The 26,381-nt window shown below is 51.4% G+C and overlaps 9 protein-coding genes across 9 annotated transcripts; 4 read left to right on the top strand and 5 right to left on the bottom strand.

Annotated features, from left to right (window-relative positions):
* Positions 1-492: 492 nt before the first annotated feature.
* JCM6883_001769 (uncharacterized protein) lies at positions 493-1,580 on the bottom strand (the record flags this gene model as incomplete). Its single annotated transcript, XM_076635235.1, has 4 exons — positions 493-574; positions 638-707; positions 803-919; positions 992-1,580. The coding sequence occupies 4 exons, from the start codon at positions 1,578-1,580 to the stop codon at positions 493-495; spliced, it is 858 nt and encodes a 285-aa protein (XP_076484805.1).
* Positions 1,581-2,502: 922 nt separating this feature from the next.
* JCM6883_001768 (uncharacterized protein) lies at positions 2,503-4,008 on the bottom strand (the record flags this gene model as incomplete). The annotated part of the gene is made up of 6 exons (XM_076635234.1): positions 2,503-3,090; positions 3,159-3,294; positions 3,368-3,442; positions 3,510-3,627; positions 3,688-3,934; positions 4,000-4,008. The coding sequence occupies 6 exons, from the start codon at positions 4,006-4,008 to the stop codon at positions 2,503-2,505; spliced, it is 1,173 nt and encodes a 390-aa protein (XP_076484804.1).
* Positions 4,009-4,156: 148 nt separating this feature from the next.
* Positions 4,157-7,068, top strand: JCM6883_001767 (uncharacterized protein; the record flags this gene model as incomplete). The annotated part of the gene is made up of 8 exons (XM_076635233.1): positions 4,157-4,345; positions 4,415-4,561; positions 4,630-4,795; positions 4,877-6,012; positions 6,085-6,211; positions 6,281-6,628; positions 6,703-6,967; positions 7,041-7,068. The coding sequence occupies 8 exons, from the start codon at positions 4,157-4,159 to the stop codon at positions 7,066-7,068; spliced, it is 2,406 nt and encodes an 801-aa protein (XP_076484803.1).
* A 237-nt stretch (positions 7,069-7,305) lies between these two features.
* Positions 7,306-12,083, bottom strand: JCM6883_001766 (uncharacterized protein; the record flags this gene model as incomplete). The annotated part of the gene is made up of 9 exons (XM_076635232.1): positions 7,306-8,570; positions 8,661-10,323; positions 10,403-10,645; positions 10,713-11,046; positions 11,153-11,271; positions 11,345-11,734; positions 11,805-11,884; positions 11,965-12,002; positions 12,064-12,083. The coding sequence occupies 9 exons, from the start codon at positions 12,081-12,083 to the stop codon at positions 7,306-7,308; spliced, it is 4,152 nt and encodes a 1,383-aa protein (XP_076484802.1).
* Positions 12,084-12,681: 598 nt separating this feature from the next.
* Positions 12,682-16,020, top strand: JCM6883_001765 (uncharacterized protein; the record flags this gene model as incomplete). Its single annotated transcript, XM_076635231.1, has 10 exons — positions 12,682-12,757; positions 12,920-12,945; positions 13,017-13,166; positions 13,239-13,907; positions 13,984-14,136; positions 14,206-14,340; positions 14,434-14,566; positions 14,650-14,906; positions 14,990-15,395; positions 15,464-16,020. The coding sequence occupies 10 exons, from the start codon at positions 12,682-12,684 to the stop codon at positions 16,018-16,020; spliced, it is 2,562 nt and encodes an 853-aa protein (XP_076484801.1).
* A 340-nt stretch (positions 16,021-16,360) lies between these two features.
* JCM6883_001764 (uncharacterized protein) lies at positions 16,361-18,496 on the top strand (the record flags this gene model as incomplete). Its single annotated transcript, XM_076635230.1, has 9 exons — positions 16,361-16,418; positions 16,509-16,515; positions 16,678-16,913; positions 16,998-17,170; positions 17,249-17,377; positions 17,448-17,592; positions 17,671-18,026; positions 18,096-18,303; positions 18,378-18,496. 9 exons carry the CDS (start codon positions 16,361-16,363, stop codon positions 18,494-18,496), a joined length of 1,431 nt encoding a protein of 476 aa, XP_076484800.1.
* A 456-nt stretch (positions 18,497-18,952) lies between these two features.
* Positions 18,953-20,418, bottom strand: JCM6883_001763 (uncharacterized protein; the record flags this gene model as incomplete). The annotated part of the gene is made up of 6 exons (XM_076635229.1): positions 18,953-19,165; positions 19,240-19,388; positions 19,461-19,863; positions 19,922-20,018; positions 20,090-20,122; positions 20,207-20,418. 6 exons carry the CDS (start codon positions 20,416-20,418, stop codon positions 18,953-18,955), a joined length of 1,107 nt encoding a protein of 368 aa, XP_076484799.1.
* Positions 20,419-21,107: 689 nt separating this feature from the next.
* Positions 21,108-22,102, bottom strand: JCM6883_001762 (uncharacterized protein; the record flags this gene model as incomplete). Its single annotated transcript, XM_076635228.1, has 3 exons — positions 21,108-21,599; positions 21,667-21,840; positions 21,905-22,102. The coding sequence occupies 3 exons, from the start codon at positions 22,100-22,102 to the stop codon at positions 21,108-21,110; spliced, it is 864 nt and encodes a 287-aa protein (XP_076484798.1).
* A 1,048-nt stretch (positions 22,103-23,150) lies between these two features.
* Positions 23,151-26,147, top strand: JCM6883_001761 (uncharacterized protein; the record flags this gene model as incomplete). Its single annotated transcript, XM_076635227.1, has 6 exons — positions 23,151-23,163; positions 23,230-23,335; positions 23,413-23,975; positions 24,039-24,895; positions 24,954-26,052; positions 26,116-26,147. 6 exons carry the CDS (start codon positions 23,151-23,153, stop codon positions 26,145-26,147), a joined length of 2,670 nt encoding a protein of 889 aa, XP_076484797.1.
* Positions 26,148-26,381: the final 234 nt, after the last annotated feature.

The following is a 26,381-nucleotide window of genomic DNA, read 5'->3' as shown; positions in this document are numbered from 1 at the left end:
CCCCCCCCCCCCCCCCCCCCCCCCCCCCCCCCCCCCCCCCCCCCCCCCCCCCCCCCCCCCCCCCCCCCCCCCCCCCCCCCCCCCCCCCCCCCCCCCCCCTTTTTTGGTCTGGCCGAGGGATTGTAAACGAAGATGATGAATTTGGAGAGAACAACGGAAGCGAGACATCTAAGATCCAGAAAACTAACGAAACGGCCGAATTCGAAGCTCAAAACCTCAAATGCCATCGCGGGCTCGAATTAATTCGTCGCACTTCTGTCGCCTCCGATTAATCTGCGCACTGAGACTGCCATACTTGTTGTTCGTACTGGACCGTTCCGGGAGGGAATCTCTCTGAGATCTCAAGTCTATAATCTCTTGGTGGAGCTGAGCGATTCTAGCTGCAGAGGCTGTAGCGGAGGAAGGGTCTGCGAGTGGATAAGGTTCGTGCGGAAAATGTTAACGAGTAAAGAGCGTCAGAAACAACCCTGAGCAGCGGTAGAGCATTGGGGGTTACGAGATCGACTGACCGGGATTCTTCTTCTTCCACCATCTATCGAGCGACTTTCGTGCCCTAGTCAACTGCGCATTCGCCCTGTTGTACTCGTCGGACGTGGTTCCTCCATGCTCGACCTTTATGCGCTCTCTCACTGCCCACCGATCGGCAACCTTCTGCTCGAGCTCCCGGACTTCGACTTGATCTTGAGCCGACAGCGTGGAGAGATCACCTACGAACGGGTGAATAGGTTGGGAGACACAACGAAAGAAGACGGTCAGAAACGAAACTGAGCATTCGAACGCGGAATATAGGGGAATAACTTACGCTGTCGTTGACGAGGCTTGCCCTGTTCAAGGTTTCGAGCGTGAGCTTGGAAGCGACTGTCGGTCTCGCCATTGTTTGAGGTTTGAAGGGGAGAAACGGGCCTTTTCAAGGAGGCATCTATAGACGATCAATTTATTCAGCAAAGTCGCTTCGACTTTCCACGCGAGACTCGACGAATCCAGGACTCACGAGAAGACTGTTGAGGTTGAATCGATAGCGAAGCTGCCAACCGTGGATTGAGCTGTTTCAACGCGTTTAACGTCGTTGTCCGAATTTCCTGAACTTTCGAAAGTTCCTCGTCGAGGATCTCGATCTTTCGCGCAAGGGCGTACAGCTTGTCATCTTGATCAGCTTGCTGTTCGTGGTCCATTTCTGAAAGCTCCCTCAAGAGTTGTTTCCATTCGAGCTTCGCCTCATGGATTGCCTTTTCGAGTTTCGACAGTGGCGGATTCACTGGGCTCTGATGTTGCAGAGGAAACGGATGAGGAGGGGGAGCTTGAAAAGGAGAAGGAGGACCTGGCTGATTGGAGAGGTGTTCGAACGAGCCTCCTTGATTAGTGGGTTGATGAGCGGCGAAAGAAGCTTCAGGATTGTAAGGTTGATGGCCGTATCCGTAGCCGTCGTAGCCCATTTGATGCGACTGTTGAGGAAGGGCGAAAGACTGAGCTTGCTGTTGATTGAAATAACCGTGAGCTTGATTGGGAAAAGAAGTCGGATTCGTTTGGACATTGTGAGATGGATATCCTCCGTACGAGTAGTGGTAATCGTCTGGCTCCATCGTCTTTTTGAGGCAAAGAGAGGAAGAGAAGAAGAGAGAATCGACGCTCGAAGTCTCTTCGCGAGCTCGAACCTTCAAGCTAAAACCTCGTCTCCTCGGACCAGCGACGAGCGACTGGATAAATTCGGTCGAAGTCCCACACGATCTTTGTGTGCTCCGCTTCGACATTTCGGGGTGAGCGTTCCATCGAAAATCGCAGGTGTCGGCTGCTATCGAGTTTGGGAATTGGAGGAGAACATTCTGAATCCGCAACTCGTTTGTCCGCTGTCAGCTTTTCCCCCTATTTACGGTTCTCGAGGACGGGACAAGGGAGGAGAGGAAGAGATCCGATACCACCAAAAGGTGCACAGCGAATAAATACAGGCGATCGAATAACTGTTTCGGGGGTAGAGTTTGAACAAGCGAACTCGAGTCGATACAAGCACCTTGAACAAACCCAACTTTAATGTCAGCTCCTATCTCGTAGACGAACAGGGAGAGGACATCACAGACAGAGACGCACATGGCAGACTGAATCATCTTCCTTCCTCCTTTGAGCGCTCTCGTCTTTCAATGGGTTGTGAAGTTCCGTCGTAGGGGGCGAAGCACAGAGCACTTGGAGTCGGCGTCGTCCGATCTACGTTGTCGAAACTCGAGTGCCGACTCGAGGAGGTGGAATCCTCGAAGTAAGATTCGTAAGAGGGAGAAAGAGTTGTCGAGAGAGTCGAGAGCGATAGACCGTGACTAGGAGAGTATACTCGGGGAGGAAATGGAGACTCGGAGCCAAGGACATCGCGAGGATGATTGAGAGGTGGAGGGGTGACTGATTTCGGATCAAGGTAAAGGAGAGCTCAGTCAAGGGGAAGGAGATTCGAATGAACAGGAGATTGCGAGCTGAAGTGGTTCGAGTCCTCATACGAGCCTCCTCGGAATGGATCTCCTACTACGTCTTGATCTTCTTTCCAGCAAGTGAAAGTCTCTTCTTCGGTCCCGTGGCCGTCAACGCTTGAGTCGTTGTTTTCTCTTTCGATCTCTCTTTCGATTTCGTTTTCTTCGACGACGGACGAGAAGGAAGATGAGCGACGCCAGGAAAAGAATCGAAGTCGTCTGAGCCCTCGACGTGTTCCGTCGATTTCGAGTTAACTGGAGGAGGTCGAGGAGGTTTGAGAATCGATTTCGAGGCGGGTTTCGTTGAAACGAGGAGGGGTTTCGATTTCTTTGATCGAGGTTTCGGTTTCGGTGGAGGGGACGCTACTGGATCGCTCTGCAAGGAGGACGAAAACAATACACATCGGTCAAGCAATACTGGCGAGCCAGATGATGTAAAGACTCGACGACTTGCCTCGATGGTAACGATCTTCTTCTTCTTCTTTGACGGTAAGCTAATTGGCCGTTCGTCCTCCTCGTACGACTGATCGAGTGCACTGGCTTCTTCGTCTTCCTCTGCCCGCTTTCGTTTCAGTCCCTCGAGCTCTTCCTCCAGTTCTCGAATCATTTTCTCATCTTTCTCGAGAATTTTCTGCGTCGATTCCTATCCACCCATCCTCTGGTCAGCTACTGACCCCCTATCGCGTATGAGAGTAGTAGAAAGAAACACACGATCTTCTTCTTGACTAGTTCAGGATTCAATAAATCGATCGAATCTTTCGAGGTTGAAGTCGAGGCGGAGGCGGAACGAGGTTTTAACGTCGAAGGAAACGGAGGTACTTGAAGGGTTTCGAATTGCTTCATGAGACTAAAACCGTCACAAACTAGTATGTCAGGATTCGGGGTAGGTAGGTACAGGGGAAGAGGCGAGAAGAACTCACGATTCCATATACTTCGCGACGAGGGATTTGAACTCGGATTTCGACACGCCCGAGGGTAGACGCGATTTCATCTCGCTGCGCGTAATGATGTAGGCACTTCAGTGAGTGCTTTGTAAGGAAGTGGCTGGAAAGAAGCACGCACTTTTCGACTTGTTTCGCCAGTTCCCTCAATTCGTCTTTCGAGCCAGCAGATAGAGGTTTCCAAGTCTTCTCGACGGTTGAACGAGCGGTCGAGAATTCGAAGAGATGTACTTTGAGGCCTGCGTCCTCGATTGAGCGATCAGCGGCGCAACGAGCGAACGAAAACGGAGAATACTGACTCGACGACGAAGGGACTTCCGGTTCCTCTACTACTTCCGGTCCCACCGCCTTCCGCTTCCCTTTCTTCTTCTCCGACACTACCTCCTCCTTCTCCTGTTCCTCCTCGTCTGATAGATCTAACACAACAGTCGGTTTCTTGCGAGATGTTTTCTTGACGACCGTCGTTGAAGATTTCTTTACGACCGGATCGAGCACTGCTGCCGATGAAGGAGGTTTCCTCACTCTGCCGGTGAGTGAAGAGCGAGCCTGCAGGAGAGAGAGAGGGAAAGTTGAGCGATAAAAGTGGAGAACGAGAGAAGAGACGGGCTTACTTTTGGCATCGAAGGAGTACAGAGGGTACACAGAGCGATACTGGACCTAACTGGGAGTTCTTAGAGTCCTGTAGAGGTCAAGAGATGAAACTCCCGTCCGCTCGAACATCTCTCTTTCTCTCTCTTCCTCGGCCATACACGACCCAGCGAGAGAGTGATGGCGTTCTCCTTCTCCTCTGCGCCAGCCGCGAACGGCGCTCTACCAATATTCGGTTCGAACGGTCCGACGTTTTCATCCTCATCAACAGTAGAACCTTCTTCGAAGCCAACACAACAGCGCAAGTCCAAGATCAATGAAGAACGAGAATTCATAGTAGATAGTTACCCTTTGTTCGCTTCCCTCCAAGTATGCTCCCTCCCTCCTCTTTCTCTCCCTCAACTCAACTCGACTAACCTGGGCTCGTTCTGGTGACAGAGGATCGTTCATGAATACACGACTACCTTACCTGTAGAGTTGAGATCTCTCACGACGATCCCACCTCCGAAAGAACAGGTTCAGTACTACGGGAGGATTAGTTCGTTATACCGCGAAAGAATGTTGAAACAGTTATCCCTCGTTCAAGTACAGTCTCTCTTTCTCCTTTCCCTCCTCTGTACTCAGGACACTGATATGAAAGTGCGTGCGAACAGGCGAATCAGAGATCATCATCCGAAGAGAAACAATCACGATCCTTACATTACTCGACGATGCATTCGATCCTCTCTTTGACCGAAATCCTCTATTTCCCGTCCGACGGATTAGGGGATGGGGTCGTAGCTGAAGAGTTGTTGGATTGGTTAAACGTTGTCGATCGAGGTACGCTCCCCTCTGTCCCTTTCTCCCTCCTCTTCCCTTCTGCTCGCGCAGCACTGACGAGGTATCTTTGTGATTGAGTAGCTCCCTCGACAGAAGAAGGGTCCGAACTCTCTACCTTATCCCAACCCTGGACTTCCCCCCTCTTCTTCCCTTACCTAACCCGCTGTCTCCTCCGCGGTCATTCCTCCCCCATCTCCGCCTTGCTCTCTCTCTTTATTGAGTCTCATCCTTCGAATACCGTTAGGGAGATTGGGAAGAGTTTCCTTGGGTTGTTTGAAGGGTACCCGAGATCGATCAGATATTCAACGGAAATGGAGTTTAGAATGGGATTGAAGGGCTTCAAGGGAAGGGCGAGACAAGTACTGGGGGAAGTGGAGAAACTCTATGAGGAATTGAGGGAGGGAGCGAGTGAGGTTAATTTCGAGGATGAAGAATTCGAGGAATTAATCCTCGATTTCAATACACTCTTTTCGATTCTCACTCTCTCAACGACAACGAACGATGAAGAGACAGCGTTGGAGGTATTGAAGGATCAATGTGAAACGTGGCAAGAATATTTAATCTCCTACCTCATCTACTACGCCCCGCTTTCAACTCGTCAAGATCTTTCAACGATTCTTTCAACCGTCGTTCTCAACTCAGGGCAATTCTCGGTCGATCAGACGTTATTGGAGGAGAAAGTTCAGGAACGATTATTCAGGGGAGACATTACCGGATTACTCAAAACTCTCGTTACGACCGACGAAGGAGACGAAGAGGAGGAAGAGGGAAAAGGAGGAGGAGAATGGTTATGGTTAGCTACCCACTTAATCGATCTCCTCTTTCATCTCAATCTACCGGCATTCGATATACCGACCACTTCCAATCAACTCGATTCAATGGAGGAGGAGGAAGGCGAAACCGAGAAGTTGGGACCTAGGGAAACTTTCCTCCTGAGTTATGCCGATACTCTCATCTCCTCCGACTCTACTTTATGGAGAGTCGCATGTGAGTACTGGGGTGAATGTGGGGCTATTGGGAGGGAGAGGATCGCGAGCTTATTGAGTGAGGGTGAAGGGGAGTTGGTCGATCAGGAGGAGGAGACAGCGGAAGAGGAGGGGATGGATCTTGAGCAGCAACGACTAGAGAAGGGATCGAAGAAGGGAAGGAATGTAGAGGAAGTATTGACGGTACTTGGAGAGTATGGAATGGAGGAGGAAGTGAAGAAAGTTTGTCAAGTACGTCGGTTTCGCTTCTCTCTCCCAGTCTTCCCTCGAAAGAGCGACTGACTGGAGTGAGTGAACGTGTAGGTCTTCGCTGAACGACTGATCGAGAAGAAGAAGTACGGGAAAGCGATTGCGTATTGCGTCCGAGCTGGGGATTCAAAGAGAGTTGATCGGATAGGTTACAGAATTCTCGATGAATACGTCGATCAAGGTTAGTAGCCTCCGTGGCCATCTCTCTATCTCTCCTCGGTGAATGATACTGACTCACGAACGAGCGCAGGTCAAGAATCTTTCATCTCCCACGTCGATTCACTTCCTACCTCCCTACTTCGCCCTGCTCCCTCCTCTCCCGATGGCGACGACAACCTCGAATCTGATTCCCCTCCGACGAACTTCCAATACCCTCTCATCACTTTCCTCTCCCGTTACCGGGATTTCCTCGCGCTCTATTCCCTCGCTTCCCAAAAATCCTCCTCTTCCTCTCTCTCCTCCTCTGCGGAAGAACTCGAAGAAATTTGGCGACTGAAACGACAGAGTTCAGAACTCCTGATCTTGTTGTTATCGAGTGGAATGGCGCCGAAGAAATTCTGGGCAATCATGTTACTCGATTCAATCGGTTTACTCGAATGTAAGCTCCCTCCCCTCTCATTGGCTTCCACTTTTCTAGACGAAGGGCTGATGATTGCTGGATCAACGGAACAGCGCAACCTCCGCTAGTGTCGTTAGCGGAAACGTATGAACTCCTTCGGATAATCGAAGAATTAACGGCTCCTATCGAACTCTCTGCTTCTTCTTCTGAGGCGGAGGACAGTGAGCCGATTGATGTATTCGGAGATCTGGATATGCTGGGACGATTACTCGAAGGTCAAGAAGAACAGACAGGGAAGAAGAAGGGAGAAAAGAAGGGAGGGGAGAGGACGAGAAGAGCTTTGAGTCAATTGGAGATTGTTAGAGGGGCTTTGGCTAGGTGAGTCTCGAGCATCGCTTTCCATCGCGAATCATGACTAGTATGAACTGATGGATCGGCGTCGAGATCGCAGACATCTAGCGATTTGTTGCTGTCTGTAGAACCGGAGAAACCTCTCTCATTCAAAATACAGGACTGAGGAACAACCTTCCGCTCGCGGATAAGCAGTAGCTCTTGAGAAAGAAGCTGCCAGTCGAACGAGAGAATAATACAGCAAGGAATCATTTCACAGCAAGAGAAAATGAACGAATGGGAAATCATGAGAAAAGCGATACTTGATCTATCTAACTCCCTCCCTCACTCTTCCCACCTCCCTCACTGGTTGATTACTGGCGTTTCTAATGCTCCATTTCCCCCCTCTGAATCCTCTCCGCGATCCTCCTAAACTCTGGAAACTCCGCCTCCAAATGAAAACTCCCAAACCCTTCTACTCCGACTCCCCCTCCCGTTCCATACACTTGCTCTTGCGCTCCTCTCCCATTATTCATCCCGTTAGTCGTCGTGGGGTAGTAGCCTCCTCCTCCTGTCGCGTGCGTGAGAGGAGCTGGAGGTGCAGAGGGAGTTTGAGAATAATTCCTCAAAATCGACTCGGGGTACGAATGAGCAGCCTCAGGAGAGGAAGAGGAGGATTCAGCTCGTTGTTTACCGAGTGGGACCTCGGGGTCTCGAGAACGGAGGTGTGAGTGAGGGTGGGAGGAATCGGAGGAGGAAGAAGCGGGGGAAGGGTATGTTTGAACTTGAGTTTGAGGAGGAGGAGGGACGGAGTAGCCGTTCGTCGAGGGAGGGTAAGCTTGCGTAGGTGCAGTAGGTTGACGAGGAGGGACAGATGGAACTTGAACTTGAGGTTGGGTTTGAGGTTGACGACCGTTCTCGACTGCTTGTTTCGCGCGATAATAAGCAGATAATTCTTCTTTCTCTTCCGCGGCGGAACGAGGTTGAGCTTGAGCATGACCGGCGAGAGAGACGGTGGAACCTCCTGCGACGGGGACGGGGTAAGAGGGGGGTGGAGCGGCGAAATCTCCTTCTTCTTCGTGGAGACCGTTCACGGTTGATGGTGCGATGGAGCGATTCGAAGAAGAGAGGGCGTTGCGAGCTTGTTCTTCTTCGAGACGTCGACGAGCGAAGGCTTCGGCTTTCTCCTCGGCGGCGGACTTGTATCCGTTCGAAGTCGAGCTCGAGTTCAAGGAAGTTTGAGCATTGGTCGAAAGTGCGCGATGAGCCGTAGGAGTTGGAGTCGTCGACCTCGATCGAGGAGCCTGATCCCGAGGTGGTGACGAAAAATCTTGAGCCCGATAACCCAACGTGTTTTCCTCTCGAATCGGTTGAGTGAAGTATCCTTGATGTTGATGTTGTTGAGACGAAGAAGGAGGGGAAACGGAACCGGATCCACTCGTTTGTCGTTGTCGAAGTTGTCGAAAGTATTCGGCTTTCTCCTGACTCAAAGTCGATTGTTGTCCCGAGGCGATCGCTTGAGCGTAGAAATGAGAATCGGCGTTCGCGGCGGAGGTTGATGGAGCGAAAGAAGCGACGGAGGGAGCTCGATCGATCGCGTAGGCGACTCGTTGAGGTGAAGTCGAGGGATGACCGTGTGACTGAGGGTAAGCTGTAGATCGACCGTAAGAGGAAGGATCTGTCGAGAGAATGAGCCTCAGTTGTTGAGCGGAGAAAGGTCAGAAACGACGAAGGGGCTCACAAGCTTGTTCCGCATTCGGACGAGCAACTTGACCGTTTCGTCGTTGTTGAGCGAGGGCATCCTCCTCAGCACGAAGACGAGCGACTTGTTCGAGGTAGATCCTCCGGTTTTCTTCCTCGTCCCTCCTTTCCTGATCGACTCGACGACGATGTGCCTCCTCCTCCATACGACGTTCATACTCTTCTCTCTGACGTCTCTCATTGTCTTCCCTTCTCACTCGTTCCCCCTCAACTCGTCTCGCTTCATCCTCAGCTCGTTGACGTTCCATCTCTGCTTTCCTCGCCAACGCTCCCCTTCTCTCCAATTCTTCCCTCTCTTTCTCCTGATCCAATCTCCTCAATTCCTCCGCCTTCCTCTTCTTCATCTCATCTTCTTCCTTCCTTTCCCTCGCCCATCGATCCGTTTCCTCCCTCCTCCTATCCTGCGCCTCTCTCTGTTCCCTCTCAAACTCTCCCAATTTCTCCAATCGTTCCCTCTCTAACCTCTCCTCGAATCGTCTCCTCTCGATTTCTTCTTGATGACGACGTGATTCCTCAGCTTCGAGGATTAATCGTTCTTCGAAATCTCGTTGAGCTTCTTCGAATTCGAAATCTTCTAGGACTTTGTTCTGACGTTCGAGTTCGAGTCGAGCTTCTTCTTGACGTAGGCGAGCGATTTCTTTCGCTTCGAGGAATAAACGTTTCTTTTCGGATTCAGCGGAAGTTAGACTACGTCCCAAGAGAGTCGATGTCGATGTCGAGGGACCGACTCCGAGAGAAGCGGAGGGAGGAGGAGGTTGGTGGGAACGTTCATCGAAAGAAACGGCAGATCCAGAAGCGGCGAGAGTCGTATTACTTCGAGAGACGTGCAGTTCTTGAGGAGGAGGAGGAGCTTCAAGAAGTCGTGAAGGCGTAGCGGTGGCGTCTTCCTTGGGTCGATCCATGAGTTTGAGGATCGAAGCTTCGTGGTAAGCGAATGGTGAAATCGGAGTATCCCCTCCTCCTCCGAGAGAAGTAATCGAAGTCGGTGATAGCGTATTCTGACCGTCGCTCGTAGTTCGAGTAGTGGTATCCATCGAAGTAGGAGAGACGACGTCCCGAGAAGGAGGTTGTTCTTGACGATTGAACCCTTGGAGAGTATCCCTCGATTTCGTAGCCGCTTCATAGTACCTCCTCTTCTCTTCTTCTGCCGTAGGGGACGGAGTGAAATGAGGTCGAAAGGGAGTTGGTCGTTCGGGAGTCATCGAATGAGAGGGCTCGAATTGAGACTGAAATTGAGATTGAGAGAGAGTTGGGTTCGAGACGTGGAAAGTACCGTTGGATGATCCTCCTCCTCCTCCTCCATTCGCGTTCGAACGAGCTTCGAGTAATCTTCGTTTCTCCGTCGAAGCATCCGAGTACGCTGCCGGAGAGTCTACTTGCGGTGAACTCGTGACTTTCGGCGGAGGAGGAGCGAGACTCGAAATTCCCGATTCGACAGGAGCATGACCGGAGCGTCCAGTAGTGATGTTCTCGAGGTTCCCACGTTCGCACAAGCCTTCGACGTATCCAATATCGGTGATGATACCTCGAGCGACTCGAGCGTTCACGTTCCCAATCACGACGGGCCATTGATCGATCATGACCTCCGCCTCTCCTTCGAGGAGCGCTCGGATTTGGAAATGGTAGGAGACGTCGATATGTTTCTATTTCTCACTCGAGTGAGGTCCAGTGAGCTGAGACCTCGAAAGGGAGAGGAGGAGGGAAAGGAGAGAGGAGACTCACGGCAGTTCTAACAGTAACTCTAGGATGTGAAGTCGGTACAGTTCCCGTCAAATCAAACGTGACTAATTCATCCTTATACAACACTGCGAATGGGGTCGAATCGTTCGAGTTCGAGTTGGCGTTGGCGTTGCAGGTGAAGATTGAGTTGGTACGAGGAGGAGAACGGACGAGGTAACTCGAGTTGTTCGGAGATGGGTAGCGGAAAACGATTTGTTCCCTCAAAACGAATTCAAGTTTCGTGAGCTATTCATATCCGTCAGCTCGAAACGTTTTACTCGAAAGAAGCTCGAGAAAAGCGAACAAGACTGACTCGAATCGGTCCCTCCCCATTCCACCTCAACTCGACGTGAATCGGTACTTGATCCCCTGGTCCAAACGCCGCTCCTTTCCTCACCACCCGCATCCCGACCACTCCTCCCTCACTTCCTTCCCTACCCGCTCCGAATCCTCGTCGAATAGTGAGGTTCGTTTCCCTCGATTCTCCGACGGTCAAGTCTCCAGCTGCCCAAGGGAGAGAAGGGGGGATTGGAGGAAGAAGTAAAGGGGAATAGGCGGGAAAAACGGGGAGGATATCGGCTTTATGGAGGAGGATAGAAGCGGACGCGAGAAGTACGGTAGGTTTCGAAGCGGATTTGAGCAGGGACCTGTCAAAACAATCGCAGACGACGACGAGAGTCTCCGTATCAGTGGAAGAGATAGAGGAGAGGAGAGGAGAGGAGAGGAGGGGAGATGACATGGGGAGAGACGTACTTTTTCCCTTTGATGCAAAGAGACGCGACGAGTTGGTAAGAGATTCCACTCGATTTGAAATCGATCTCAGTCGAGGGAGGTAATCCTTCAGGTAGAGGGATCTTGAACGGATAATTCCCCTACATATCCCTCTCCGAAATCATAAGCAAACGAGTTCGAATCGTTTTTTATGAAGATCAGGGAGAAACGCACATCAGGAATGAAATCAAACCCATCTTCTTCTTCCTCCTCATTCCCACCTTTCCTGAACGGCGTAATCCTTCTAGTTCCTTTCTTCTTCTGACTAGGTCCGTCAATCTCGTCTTGATGAATCGGTGCACCTGGATCTTCCCCTGCAATCCAGAGTCGAGAAGGACCCGTTCCAATCAATTCAACAAATCTTCCCTCTTTCTTCTTGTCCTTCTCCTTCTCTCTGTCCTTCGAATGAGAGTGAGAGTGAGAATGACCGTTAGAGGTTGGAACTTGAGGAGGGATCGTTTCGATCTTTTCCAATTCGAGAGATAACCATTTCGCTTTAATCGGGGGACCTTTGACTGGGGAACGGATCTCGACTGTTCCGGAGAGGTGCGCTTGAGGACGTAGCTATTCACTCGGGCGGGTCATCGTCAGTGCGCGAGTGAGAGAAGGGAAGAAGGAAAGAGGGTGAACTGACGAGGAGGGGAAGTGGGAATAAGGGATCGTGTGTTGGTGGTGGGTCTTTCGAGGGATCTGAAGCGGGGATACCGGGATATCCTACACCATCACATCGATTCCACTGACATTAGATCGAAGTGAAGCTGGAACAAAGGGAAGAAAGGGGAAGGGGTACTTGCCGTTGAGGTAATCTCGATGAGGGGGAGGTCGGAGCACTCTGTGAGAGTCGGAAGACCAATCAGTCATCAATATGAGCGACTGACCGAGCTCGCACTCACATTCTAGGTTGTTGTGACATCCCTGCTGTGAGAAGATGGAGGGAGGGAGAAGAAGAAAGGACATGAATACGAACAAACCTTCGAATAGAGCTAAGACCCTTTCAAGAGGGGTCCGCGGTAAGTCCGCCTCCTGTCTTCACTTTCCGGCTGTAGCCTCGTGTCACACAGAACCAACAGAGCAGTGTCGGTCCAGCTGAGAGCGAGATCGAGGGAAACAAAGATGTAGAACGGAGCGAGACGAGTGAGAGAGGTCTGAGCGCGCCTGCTCACCATCAGTACCGATCCACAGCTAACTTGATCGGGCCTGCGTAGGTATGGCGAAATCAGAGTGATTGATCAGGAGCAAAGCCTTGCGAAAACGATCGATGATGATGAAACTGTGTTTCGCCTCTTGCTCTCCACCATCCATCTCAGCAGGCAAACCCACAGCTCTCTACTGAACTCTACTACCGTCCCTCCCTTCAGCCTCCCTCCTTCCTCCCTCTCGAACGCGTTCCATCTCCCCACTCTCCACCTCCTCTCTCCTTCCCTCCCTCTCACGTCAAAGAACTGGACGAAGTATTCGGTCTCCACCCCCAAGCAAGAGGCACAAGACCAGAAGCAGTAGAAGGATATAGGATGGCGGATAAGATTGCGCAACAATTGAGGACGAACGTAGAGAGGTTAGGGGCGAGATTGAGTGAGAATCTAGCGGGTACGTTCTCTCACACTATACTACACTACTCTAGAGGGTGCTTGGCAAGGTGGGTGGAAGGAAGGCAGCGAGCGTGGGATGTGTTCGAGAATGTTCAGTGAATTCAGATCGAGCTGACTTTGTTCTCCTCTCTCTCTCTCGCCCCTGGTTCGATCGATGTAGAGCATTCCCGAGACCTCGGCTTAGTGGTGAGTACCGTCCTCTTCAGCCGTGCAACAATGACTGTGATTGATTTTGACGATGCTCTCGTTTTTCTCAGGATTCTTTCGCCTCGGGAAGCGGAGGTGGTGCAGGACGTTACCTCGAGAGTGGAGCTGTATTGACTGCCGCAGGGATCGAAGAAACCAAGAGAATGTTGGCTTCGAAGAGGGAGGGGGAGAGAACAGAAGGGTTGAAACGAGTCATCGCTGTAAAGAAACTCTCACTTTTTCCTCTTCCTCCTTTCCCAAGAAGCCGAATCTGACGCAGTCTCCCTCCCTAGATGATGACGAAGAACCTACCCGTAACCTCCTTCTTCCCCCTCGTGACTTCCCTCCTCTCCCCTACGACACCACTCCAATCCCGCTCCCTAATCTCTCTCTACATAATCCACTGCGCCTCCACCGCTCCCGAACTAGCTCTCCTCTCTATAAACGCCTATCAAAAAGACCTCTCCGATCCGAATCCCCTCGTCCGTGCAGGGGCAATCACGACTCTCTCCCGAATGGAGTTGTCGGATATTCGAGAACTCGTTGGACTCGCGATTCAAAAAGGTTGTCGAGATACCTCTTGGTACGTTCGTCGAGCTACCGCAGACGCTCTAAGGTCACTATGGAGAGCAGATCGAACGAAAGAGAATTTGGAGAGTTTGACGCCGACTTTGAAGGTTTTATTGGATTCGGCAACTCCTTTGACCGTTGGTGCGACGGTGGAAGCTTGGGAAGAATCGACAGCGGGAGAAGGGTGGGAGTTGTTACATGGGAACTTTAGGAGGTTCGCGAAAGAGTTGTTGATGGATACGGAAGAATGGGGACAAACGACGTTGTTGAGAATGTTTACGAGGTATGGGAGGAACTTTTTCCTCGATCCGGTGAAGACGGGACGGTTGGATCCGGATGCGGAACTCGTGTTGAAGTGTGCGACTCCACTGTTGAATCACTTGAATCCTGCGGTACGTCTCTCGAGGTTCGAAAACAGTTCTTCTCGTTTCTTTTGACTGATTTTGTTCCTCATTGAGCGTACGATAGGTCGTCTCGGCAGTGATCAAGTTACATTACTATATCGGCTTACCAGATCGACAATCTCGAATCGTCAAACCTCTTCTACGCTTGTTACACGGTTCTCCCGAAATCGCCTCTGCAGCACTCGAAGAATGCGCTCTCATCGTCGAACAAAGACCCGTGCGCTTCCTACTCCTTCCTCTCCACTACCAAAAGTACTGACACATCGGGAGGGACCGGTCGACATAGGATCTCTTCATCGATCATCTCTCGAGTTTCTTCGTCAAATTCTCGGATCCTCCAGAAAGTCGTCGTACGAGATTGAGAATCATCGTCGCTTTAACGAACGAATCGAACATCCGAATCGTCTTGGGAGAACTACTCGTCAGTCGCGCATTCTCTATAGTCTGGACTCCTGTTTCTCAACCCGGAGGGACAAGACAGGGACTGATTATCGAGTTTGCAACGTGGTGACAGACCTACGTCAAAGATATCGACGATTCATTCTCTTCCTCCGCCGTACACGCAATCGGTACCTGTGCTCAACGAGTCCCAGCAGTCTCTGGCGAATGCTTGAAAACTTTAATCAAACTTCTTTCAAGTAAACATGGTTCGTTCCATTCCTTCTCCTTCTCCCTCCCATGAGGAGCCTTCCCTCTCTTTCGGAACTGACGAGATGGTGAGATGAGATAGAATCAACGATAGTCTCCTCGATCCTAGTCCTCCGTTCACTACTCCTCTCCACCTCCCTACCCACAACAACTTCAAGAACCTCGATCATAACTCGTCTAGTCTCGCAATTACATTCCGGACAAATCCGGGATCCAACGGCGAAATCGACTGTCTACTGGTTGGTTGGACAAAGTGTTGCGGATGAAGGAGGGAAGTTGCTGAGGGATGGGTGCGCGGCGGATGTCGTTAGATTGGGGGCGAAGAACTTTCATCAAGAAGTGCGTATCAACTACCGAGGCTCAGTACCTCTCTTCTCTCGTACGATAGTCGTACTGATCCTGATTTGGCTTGTCACGCACAGGCAATCCCATCTAAACTTCAGCTCCTGACCCTCTCAGCGAAAACCCTCATAACTTCTTACCTCTCCCCTTTGACGCCTCATCTCCGACCCCTCTCTCTCCTATTCACCTACCTTACGACTCTAGCGCGGTACGATCTCGCTTACGAAGTCAGAGATCGTGCGAGATTCCTTTCCGGTCTACTCGATAGCGCTGGGATCGGGAAAGGAGGGAACGGGAACGAGAGAGGAGAGGCGAAGGTTATGCTGGATGAGGAGGAATTCAAGCGAGGTGTCAGTGTAGAGGAATTCACTGCGAGTCAAGGGGGAGAGAAGCAGGAGGACAAGGGAGAAGGGAGAACGCTGAGAGCGGAAGATGTGAGACGAATCTTGTTTGATGGGAAATCATTCGATTCCTCCTCTCAAAATGGTGCGTCTTTCGTCCTGATCCCAGCTCTGTACTTCCACCGAGCTAACTTCGGTCCAAACATGCACTAGATCCCTCCAACTATGGAGACCGCCCACTCGGGAGTTTCTCCCTCCTCCTAGGTTACTCATCATCAAAACGTCCTTTCTCCCCTTCCTCCTCAATCCTCACTTCCATCCCACCTTACCCTACTTCAGTCCCTCCCTCTTCGATTCGGACTCCGACGACTCCACAATCTGGAACGATTTCGAGTAACAGAGGGATGCCAGGGTTCGGGAGTGATTCAGTTCGTGCGATCTCTTCGACCGAGTTCAATCGTCGTGGAGGGGGACCTTCGATGGGTGGTGGAGGTGGGAGAAGGGAGAAGGTTGTACTCGTACCGACTATGTCATCGTCGATGAGGGAGAGTGGGGATATCTATAGAGGATCGGGAAGCGGTGGAGGCAGGAGGAAAAAGGAAGATTTGGAGGAGTTCTTCAGGGATGAAGAGAGTGAAAGTGAAGAGGAGTCCAGTGAGGAAGAAGAAGAAGAGGAGGAGGACGGGGAGGGTAGTACCGAAGAGGAAGAGAGCGAGGAAGGTGATAGTGAGGAGGAGTCTTCTGAAGAAGATTCGGAACATCGGAGGTGAACGAGCTATGACCCATTCTCTATCGTAATCCATTTTACATGACTAGTAGTACATCTCGGCAAGTTGGATGAACCCTAATTAGCATGCAGCAATAGAGTTCATCTTTTAGAGGAGAGTAGATCCGGGATCGGAGGTCGCGATAAAGCGGAAAAGTTTTGACCGACGATAACGACTTTCTTCTCTCCCCTCCTTCTCGTTCCACTCTCTCGATCTTTCGCTCTTCGACTGCTACAGTACACAGCAATAGCACAGACGCTCGCTCTCTCACCACCTTCAGTAGTTCTCGGCCGCTAGCTTCATCTAATTCCGATAAAGCTTCTCTCCCTTTCCTTCGACGACGATGAACACGAATCCACCTCTCGGAGTAGTAGTGATCGCAAGGCATGGTGATCGATCAGGTCAGTTTCTACTCTCTCTCAGCTCGTAGCGCTCGAGTCGAAGTTGATCAAGATTATCTCCCCACCGATCCGATTCTCCCTCTCTCGCAGGCTTCTAGTGAGTGCCGCTTCTATCCAGCTCTTACGAGCTAGTTATCTAGCCTTGAGCCGACCGTCGCTGACTGATCCTCGTCCCTGAACCTCTTATCTCCCCTTCTCACTTTCCCTGACCTCTTTCCCCTCTCGCCTCTCCCTCATTCCCTCCCTTAACCACCCCCAGTCAAAACCCTGATCAATACACCGCGTCCGATACTCAAATCACCCCGTTAGGCGAACAAGAATGTTTTCAACTCGGTTCAATGATCCGTGATATCTACGCCGAAGGAGGACCGGATTCGTCTAGGACGATCGAGGGGTTGAGTAGAACGACGTTGGTACCTAGTCAGGTTAATTCGACGGCGGATGCTGGAGGGGAGGGCTCAACCATAGTCGATTCCGCAATGACTTTTTGGCAAGGTGGCGTTTTTTCCTCTCTAGTAGGGTCCTGTGGAACGTAGTCAGAGTGTCACTGATCATCCTCGCTCGATCGCGCGATCACAGGGTTCTATCCACCGAATTTGAGCATCAGTAATCAAACTCTCGCGAACAATTCAGTCATCACGAGTCCATTACAAGGGTATCAATACGTTCAAGTGAATACCGTCATGCCCTCTGACGATGTCGATTTCGAACCTTGGACGAGTTGTAACGCTTGGACGAACAGGACGAACGATGTAAGCTCTCCTCCTCGACTTTCAGTTCTCACCCGAAGGAACTGGATTGAGCTGATGCTGTTGAGATGAGAGGAATAGTTCTATGCGTCGGAAGCGTATAAGAATAAAGAAGCGGAACAAGAAGGGTTCTTTACTGAATTGAAAGAGAGTCAATTATTAGGGAATCGAACAGTTTCCCTCAAAAACGCTTACAACATCTTCGACTACGTGCGACTTCCGTCCTCTTCTCGTCTCTCCCAATGCCTCAAGCTGACGATCTCGATTTTACTGTGGATAGATGAACGTCCAAAACATTCACAACTCGACATTCTCGACCGAGCTCTCGAAATTACCTGAAGGAACTCTCTCGCGAGCATCCGACGTCGCAAGTTGGCTTCAATACAACCTTTTCACCGATTCAAAACTCGATGGACTTGGAAATCGTGCGTGATTCCCGTCCTATTACCTGATCCTTCAAACGCGCGAGATATTCACGTGATCTTCGGGTTTCAAACACATAGTCGCTGGACGAGCCGTCTTTCCCCGAATCACAAATTCCCTCTCTGCCTTCACTCTCGCTTCAAACGAAGTGAAAATCGCTCATTACCACATGTCCTACAAGCCCTTCCTCTCAATCTTCAACATGACGAACCTCGCCTCCTCTTCCTCGCCCGTCTTCCCAAACCCTACCGCAATGGTCGATTATGCGTCAGTTGCCGTGTTTGAAGTGAGACCAAATGGATCAGGGGAGAGTGGATATGATGTTAGGTTCGGGTTCAAGAATGGTTCGTCGACTGAGATGGACGTTACTTATTACCCTCTTTTCGGATCGAACGAGGTCGACATGGACCTCGCTGATTTCACTGGAAGGATCGAGGTACGTCCATCACCTCCCTCTTCTCCCTCCCTCGCATCTCTCTGTCGCTAACTCCTTCGCACGGAGCAGCCTTATACGGTAGCGAATAATTCAATCTGGTGTGATCTCTGCGGGAACGACGGATCAGTCCCGGCTTGTTCAACTTGGTCAATCGCGAAAGATTACGCGAACTTGGCGGAGAAGTACAGGAAGATTGGGGTACCGGAATTATCGAACAGTGAAGCCGGGGGAATCGGAGCGGGAGTTACTATCTTTATTGGACTGCTACTTCTAGCTCGTGAGTTCACCACTCTCTCTCTCTCTACCACTTCTACGATCCTCACTGACTCGGCGGGGCTCGTTGCGTGATAGTCATGCGGTTGTTCGGGTTCATCTCGTTCGGAAAAAGAAAAGAATCTACAAGTTCGGATCGATACCCTCTAAGGGACCGGGATTCTTCTTATAAAGGTTCGATCGCTTCGGGTTACTGAGAGGGAATAGAGCAAGTATAGTACATGTGTTGGAATAGTATATAGATAGATTGACCTGAGTGATGCCTCTTTCGTTTGGCGTTTTGAGCTATGGAGAATCCTGAGGACTCCAGAATTCATAAGTTGGGCTGAGAGACGGGCTGAGTGTACGTTCGAAGCGTCAGTTGCTCAGGTGTCGAACTTCGAAAAGGGACGAGCTCGTCAGGAGCCGGAGGAGAGGATCGAGTTGTGAGATTCGAAGTTTCCTGTTCGTTGCGGAGTCGCTCGATCAGCCTGGTCTCTCTCGCCGAGCGAGACCGCTGTATCGCTCGAACATGCTCTCCTCTCAGTGTACAATGACGAGACACCGTGATAAGGTACTGATAGGATTCATTCCGTCTATAAACTTTTTCAAAAACACGTCTAAATAACATACCAAGTTGAGAGAATCAAGAAAACCGTTCATCGAGGCACGTCCTACGCCCATTTCCCAAGTAGCGCCATGATCCCCGCTCCGAGAGCGAAACAAGTCAACGAGAAAGTCAATCGACCCCAACTACAGGTGTGGTAAGCTTTGTTGAAGATGAATTCGTGAGCGATGAGTTCGACCGTCGCGGTATAGATCAAGACTCCGGAAGAGATGGCGTCGAGTACTCCGGAGGCGATCGCGGCTCCAGCAGCTTCCATACTCTGCACATAAGCGAAAGACGAGTCAGTTTTGAGGGTTTCGATCTGAGCAGAGAGAGATGGGATAGTCGACGTACGAGACCTTCACGAACTCCTAGACCGATCGCCATACCGATTGGAGACATTGCCGAGTAGGCAAGAGCACCCGTGAATGGGACCCAACCGTATCCGTCTGGTAATTGGAGGAAAGCGAGTCGACTTCCGAGTCCGAGACCTTCGAACATTTCTGTAGACGCATGAGCAGTGTCAGTTTCCACTCGGCCAGAGACGGGGAGAGCAGAGAGAGACGGTGACTTACGATGGAAGATGATCACGATGAAAAGAACGTTGAATTCCGAATCTCCCGTGACAGCAAGAGTCAACCCGATAATAACCGAATGGAAGCAAACACCGAATTCAAGAGTCGCGACTCCCATGACTTGCGCGATCAAAGGGTTCTGTTCACTCGCGTCCGAGTAACCGACTTCAAGGGAGCTGGACGAATCGTTCAAGAGGGCTTTCTCTCTATCGATCGAAGATACAGATACAGGAGAGCCGTTCGTAGCCGGGGGAGCATCTTGTTCAGCGACATGTCCTCCGTGTCCGCTGACGTGGATGTGTCGTTGGCCCATTCCGATTTTCGCGAGTCGAGCGGATCCGAGACGGAAGGCGATGATTTGAATCACGAAGACCATGTAGAGCGACGTCAAGGAGATGCCGAACTAGTAGGTACGGAGGAAGTCAGCACGGTTCAAAAGTGGAAGAGTGGAATGCACGAACTGCGTAGGGGTATTCTCCCCAGGCATTCGAGAGACATCCTCCGTTGTCTCTTGTCGATCCGAGAGCGTCGACCGCAGGTTCGAGAAGATGGATGAATCTGTAGAGGCAGATGAATGAGCACGAACGAGCGCGAGATGGAAAAGCAGAAGCGAAAGATTGATGATTCACCCAGTCGCTAGGATAACACCCGAGCCGAAGAATCTAGGGAAGGTAGAGCTCGAGTTAGCCGTCCAGTGGAGCGAAGTAGAATGATTGAGCTCGGAAGGACGAGGAGAAGAGACTCACTTTGCGAATTCGAAAACTGCACCGGGTACGGCTCTCCTCAACACGGCAACTCGTTTCGTCACGACGGGGAACAGAGTCGCAAAGAGTGAAGTTGCGAGAATGATAAAGATCGCTCCAATCCTCAATCCGAGTTTACCTACAGGAGAAGGACCACAGGGATCTTCCTCTTCACCTCCAGTTATTTCAGGGTCGAGTCCATCGGCGGCAGACATTGTTTCAATTCGTTCGAAGGTCGGGTCGGTCGGGTCGGGGGAAGTAAACTGTAGTGAGGGGAAAGATGTGATCACGGAGAGAGATGTACGGGTTAAAACGAGGGAAGATCTGTCGAAGGAGTTTGGAAGTCGGGGCTAGCGGCGTGGAGAGTTAGGGAGAGTGCTAGTAGGATCGCGTGCGAGTATAAGAGGGAAAGGAAGTAGCTAAAAGAGGGCGAGCAGAATTTAGCATCGTGTTGGGAAAAATCCATAACCAGAGAGCACGGCGGTCCTCTCGAGGTGTCCCTCGCCCCTCTCTCTTTTCCTCCTTCGTGACCATTTTTCACACACTGCTGGACTCGAGCACCCTTCGACTCCACGTTACAGTACAGGTGAAAGAGTCAACGCTATTTACGGATCACTGGAACGACTGAGAGGAGGTACCGAAAGGGTTTTGTCGAAAGAAGTTGAGCTCGATCTTTTTTCTCTCTCGCTTTGCAAAACACTCGTCTCTGCTTACTGAGCCAAGTACGGGCATGCTACGACTCAATACTGTCGGTCTAACTAGATCAAGAGACTCGCTACTCTCCTAAGGCTTGACGGAGCAAAGTAGAGACAATTTGCAAGAAATGAAGAAATTTTGGGGGGATCAAGAACAACGATAACGTGGAAAGGGGACATTCTAGGTCGCAAAGTGAGTCAAGAAAGGTTTAGAAATGGTTAGGGTGCGGAGTGTACCAATAAGGAGGGGTCGAGTGGAAATTTTCAGCAATTGGTTGCGAGAAACCATAAGGATAGCTCGAGGGGTCTAAGGAAGCCGGAAGCGGACCGTTGTGAGAGGGATCGTGAGTCGGATCGTAGTCTAGAGGAGCTTGGGGCGGGTAATGATGCGTGCCTCCGAACGTATTGACGAGAGGGTCCAGAGGATTCGGTTGATAATTGTCGAAAGGGAGAGTTCCTTGTGAAGAAGGTACAAAGCTGCTGTGAGGCGTCGAGCGGTGACCGATAGGATAAGGTTGTGGATGGTAATGGGGGAACGGAATCGCATTCGAGGGGAAAGTTGGTACGCTCGGAAAGTTTTGCAAGGCGTGCTGGAATTGATTGTGAGGGATCGAGTCGAATGGTGTAGGCGGATATCGTGGAGACTGAATGACAGACGAGATTGGAACGTCGGTGACAGGAGCATTCAAACCGAGCTCAGACTGTTACGATGAAGAAACGGAAACAAAAGTCAGCCTCAGCGTTTGCCACGGGTCAGGGATGACTCACAGAACAAGCGGTCCTCGTATGTCGGTTGTACTCGGCCCGAGCTCGCGTCTCTAGACGTCGACGATAGAGTGTTTGTCGACGGACTGGTAGAAACCTTGGAGAAATGTCGCGTGAATTTGGCGGGTCCAGTCGCTCAGTTGATTGGGCGCAGTTGAGGAGATCTTCGACTGTGAGCTACAACACATGCAGACGGGTGAGCGATGACTAAATACAGCAAGGAAAGAAGTAGAGAACTGACAGCTTCCGGAAGAAGGGTTCCTCGTTCTCTCGTTCCTCCCTTTGACTTTCTGTTGCGTAACTCCTCGTTCTGTTGTTGAACTGCGGCAATCCTCCCCTTGAGATCGAGCAATGCGACGAGGATTCGACATTGTTCACCCGGAGTGAACTTTTTCCAGTCATTCCAGATTTTGCCGCTCGATTCAATTTTCCTCTTCATTTCGCGGAATCGTGGACGGTCAGACTGTGCTAAGACTCGCCCAACGGCTTGTTCCAGCAAGACGCGATCGAACTTGCTGTTCCAATCCGCGAGGGAATCCGACTCCCACAAAACGACCAAAAGATCCAAAGTTGTTGGCTGCGACAGCGAGTGGAGATGGATGGGGCCGAAGTCGAGTTTTCTCAATCACTTTCGCTCTGCGATTCCCGACGAGAAAGAATAAGGCTCACAAGCAGATTCTTCACCGCAGTCGCCGTGACCGTTTCGAGTCCTTCAAGTTTTCTGCGAATTCTTGTGAAGGTCTGGTCGAAATTCTGTCGAGCGACGCTTCCAATCTGGTTCCAGATGGACTCGAGAAAAGTCTCGAGAGCTTTGAGACGCTGGCAGCAATTGCGTTCGTTGCCACTTTTTTCTTTGAGGAGCTTGAGGATTGCGTCGGTGGTCGAGCGATTGAACATGCCACCAGCGGCGGCTGGCGGAGATGCCGACATTGACAGAGGAGAGGGCGAAGCTGTCAGTAGCCGAAGAGAAGGGAGAGAAGAGGGAGGAGGTGCTCGAGCCACTCGGAGTTGGCAACCGTGCGCTCCGGGATTCTTCCTCGGAACGACTTCGTTTCCGTTGGACCCTCCCCTTCGCCAGTCTATCCGCCATGACCAGCTTGTAGTGTGGAGGGATTGGAGAGAGGTCGAGAGAGGATGACTGGCGCGCGAAAAATGAAATACGAAATTCGCAAAGTCTGGCCACAGATAATTCAGTTATCAGACCGAAAGTATTCAGATCCTACTAGTGTAATTTGTCTGAATGCACGCAGGCTCCAATTTATCGTGACAACTTCTGGCGAGATGGGAGAGAAGAGAGGGCAAGTTTCGTTCGCCCTCCCCCTCAGCAGCAAGTACCGACCAGTGAACCTCAGCGATACGCAGATTCGGCCTAATCAACCGCCTTCAATACCCGAACAGCAGAAGACGACTGAAAGTTCCCCTCCTTCCTCTCCTCTCCTCTCCCTCTCTTTGCTCGGTTCCATTCCCTCGACCAGCATTTTCCCGCCATGAGCGAAAGTGGTACGTACTGATTCAGCTACTCCCCGCCTGGCTACACCTGGGCTGATTGTGCTTCGTTGATCAAAGATGGAGGAGCAGGAGTTCTCTCTCGAACCTCTATCCTCGCTCTCTACTCTTCTCCCCTGGTACCGAACAAGCTAGATGGAATGAAAGAGTTATCCGAGTGGTATGGGTAAGTCTGGCCCGGTTCCTCTCTCGTTTTGTAAACTCAGACTCAAATCCTGTTCCCTGTCTCGCCCTCGCTTGCAGAGACTACACGACTCCACCGTCACCACCGATACAGCGTTCACAACTCTCTTCATCACGAGCGAATTCGAATTCGACAGCTCCTCAATCGACTTCGTCTTCTTCGGGCGGGAACAACCGTCGTCTCACCCCGTTCAATTCTGATTCGAACCCATTCGCAAACTTTGGAAGGTTCGGAGTCGACGGTGGATTGATCGGAGAACCCCTCGAGATGCCTCGTAGGAGAGGAGGGAAAATGAACAACAATTTCGAAGGAGGAGGAGGAGGAGGAGGAGGAGATTCGAGTTTGGGAGCAGCTGGGAAAGATCTAGCTCCTCATTTGAGGAAAGGTGGAGTCCGGGACGATGCCGTACCTCCTTGGGCGAGTGAGAACTCGAAAAGGGATCAGTTTTTGAAGGAGGAAAGGAATAATCGTTCAATGAGGAATGGCGCGAATGGGAATGGTGAGCTGGAACCTAGGAGGCGAAGGACTGAGAATGGGGATGTTGCGCTGAACGGGAAGGACAGGAGAGGCTTAGGGCCGGCAGACGAAGGGGGATGGAGAAGTGTCGGAACTACGAGAGAAGGTGAGTGTTTCATTTCGTCACGCTGTCCCAGACTATCATTGAGCATTCGTTTACTGGGAGTAGAACGGGAGAAGAGATTACTCAGGAATCAAGCTACAGGCAACTCGACCGATTCTCCTCGCAGGTTCGACCGAGATCGACGAGACAACGACCGCGGAGGAGAACGAGAACCGTATGCTCGGGGAGGTCGAGGTGGACCAGCATGGATGAACGACGAAGACTCTTCTTCCTCGCCTTCGTGGGTCGACGCTCCGGCGAATGGAAACCTTAAATTCTCGAAAGATGGAGTCGCGCTCGAAGGAGGAGGAGGTGCCGACTCGCGAGACGACGATGAACTCCTCGACGTTGCTACACCGACGAAAAAGACCACGGACTGGCAAGCGAGTAGTGCAGCAGGGGGAATGGACAGCATTCAACAGTGGAAACTGCAAATGAAGGAAATGGAGAGGAAAGAACAAGAACGAGATCTGAGGGACGCCGGGATCGAACCTCAACATCAACACGAACGTCGACAAGACTCGACAGGGGAATCAGTCTTTTCGGCTCTCACTTCTCCGAAACCCGAACCCGCTTCGACGAAATCGATTTTCGAAGATCTCGGTATCGTCCGATCTCCTGCAGTCGCTCCCGCTGCACCTCCCGGACTGAATGTCGCGCAAGGTCAAATCTCGGGAGCAGGAGGAGAAGCAGCAGCCGGAGGAGGAGGAGGAAGAGGTTCGAGATTCGCGAAATTCTTCGATGGGAAACCTCAATCTCCCGTTACCCAAGCTCAGCAACCTCCTCCGAGTGTATTTGGTGCACTCATGGGTGGCGCTTCGTCCTCAACCAATGCGACTTCGAACGCGACAACTGGAACTGGACCGAGTAAAGAAGATGCAGACAGTATGGCGAGGTTGCTAGGGATGTTGCAAGTTCAAGGTGTTCGTCTCTTCTCCCTCCTCTCGTCAATTGAGTGTCACTGATCAAGATCATCAACAGACTCGAACTGGTTCACCTTTGACGACGACTCAACAATCCTCAAAGGAACCAACTCCTTCGAGCGTCAATTCTCCCTCTGTCGCCTCACAGACCGCTTCTCCTCTGCCACCAAGCGCCCTCGCTTCGACTGCATCCGGAACAGAAGAATCTCGTTCGAGCAGTCGATTCAAATTCTCAAACTCGAGTGCGAGAACTTCTTCTCCTTCGGTCGGGACTCGTTCGGTACCTCCCTCTCAACCAGCAAGCGCGATTCACTCGCCTACCTCGACGAATCAAACTGCTCCTCCTCCTTCTCACGCTCCGTCGTCGTCAGGCTTCGCTGGATACAACGCTCAACAATCTTACCCTTCGCTGAATCATCTCCCACCCTCTTCGAATCCCTCGAGTGCTGCCGGTGACCGCATGCGCTCACCTCCCCTCCCGGTCCCGAACTCTCATCACCCTCGAACGATTTCTTCGACCAGCGATCTCGGTGCTCGACCTCTACCGAATCACCAATCTTCGTCTTCGTCGAGCGCTGCTGCTCCACTTCCCGTTCCGAATCACCCGATGAACCAGCACCACGCTCAACAGCCGCATCATCAGCAAGGGCACCCTCCGTCGTATCCTCCTCAATTCTTCCAACAAGCGCAGGCGAACGGTCAACGAATTGTCGCTCAAGGAGGTCCCTTGTCTCCCTCCCACGGCATGCCCTTACCTCATATGACGATGTTCTCTCCTGGTCCTGGCGGAAACGGTCCTCCTCTCTCAGCGCCTCACCCTCAAATGATGAATCCAGAAATGCTTCGAAACCTCGCCGCTTCGAACGGACTCCGTTCCCCTCCTCTACCTGGTCACCAACAACCTTATCCGGGAATGATGGCTCCTCCTCCACCTCCTCCAGGAATGTATGCCGCCGTTCCACCTCCTCATCTCAACGCGCTTCCTCACCAATTCCAGCAAGGTCCAGGAGGAAGACCCGGGGGAGCAGTAGTAGGAATGCAAGGGATCAGTATGGGTGGAAATGCCGGGGCAGATCTGATGGCTCTGTTGAATTCGGGTGGAAATGGAGGAATGAGAATCGGTGGTCAAGCACCTCCGAATCGTCAACAACCAGGCAGTACGTCCAAAATCTCTCTCCCCCTTTGCAACCATGTGACTGACTAAGCTCTTTCTCCCGCAGATCTTCCTCCGTTTTTGATGGAAGGTAGATAGAACCGCCTTTCTCGATTTCCCTTCGTCTTTCTCCCTTTCTCTCGCTTCTTCTGTATATTGTACACCTCTCTGAATTGAATAACCCCCTCACCTTCCTCGCATGTATATTCCTCTGCTACTGAGTACCCGAGTGTTTCTTCTCGCTTTACAGTACCCTTTCTCTCTCTCTCTTTCTCTCTCGATCGGTTTTTTATCAAGGTTCCGGTTCTCGCCGCTTCTGTTCTCTCTGAATCG

The sequence above is a fragment of the Sporobolomyces salmoneus genome (genome assembly GCF_050403485.1).
Source record: "Sporobolomyces salmoneus JCM6883 DNA, S_salmoneus_JCM6883_v1_ctg88, whole genome shotgun sequence".
Taxonomy (NCBI): Eukaryota; Fungi; Basidiomycota; class Microbotryomycetes; order Sporidiobolales; family Sporidiobolaceae; genus Sporobolomyces; species Sporobolomyces salmoneus.
Note: the sequence above shows the minus strand (reverse complement) of the source record. Positions and strands in the feature narration are given on the sequence as shown.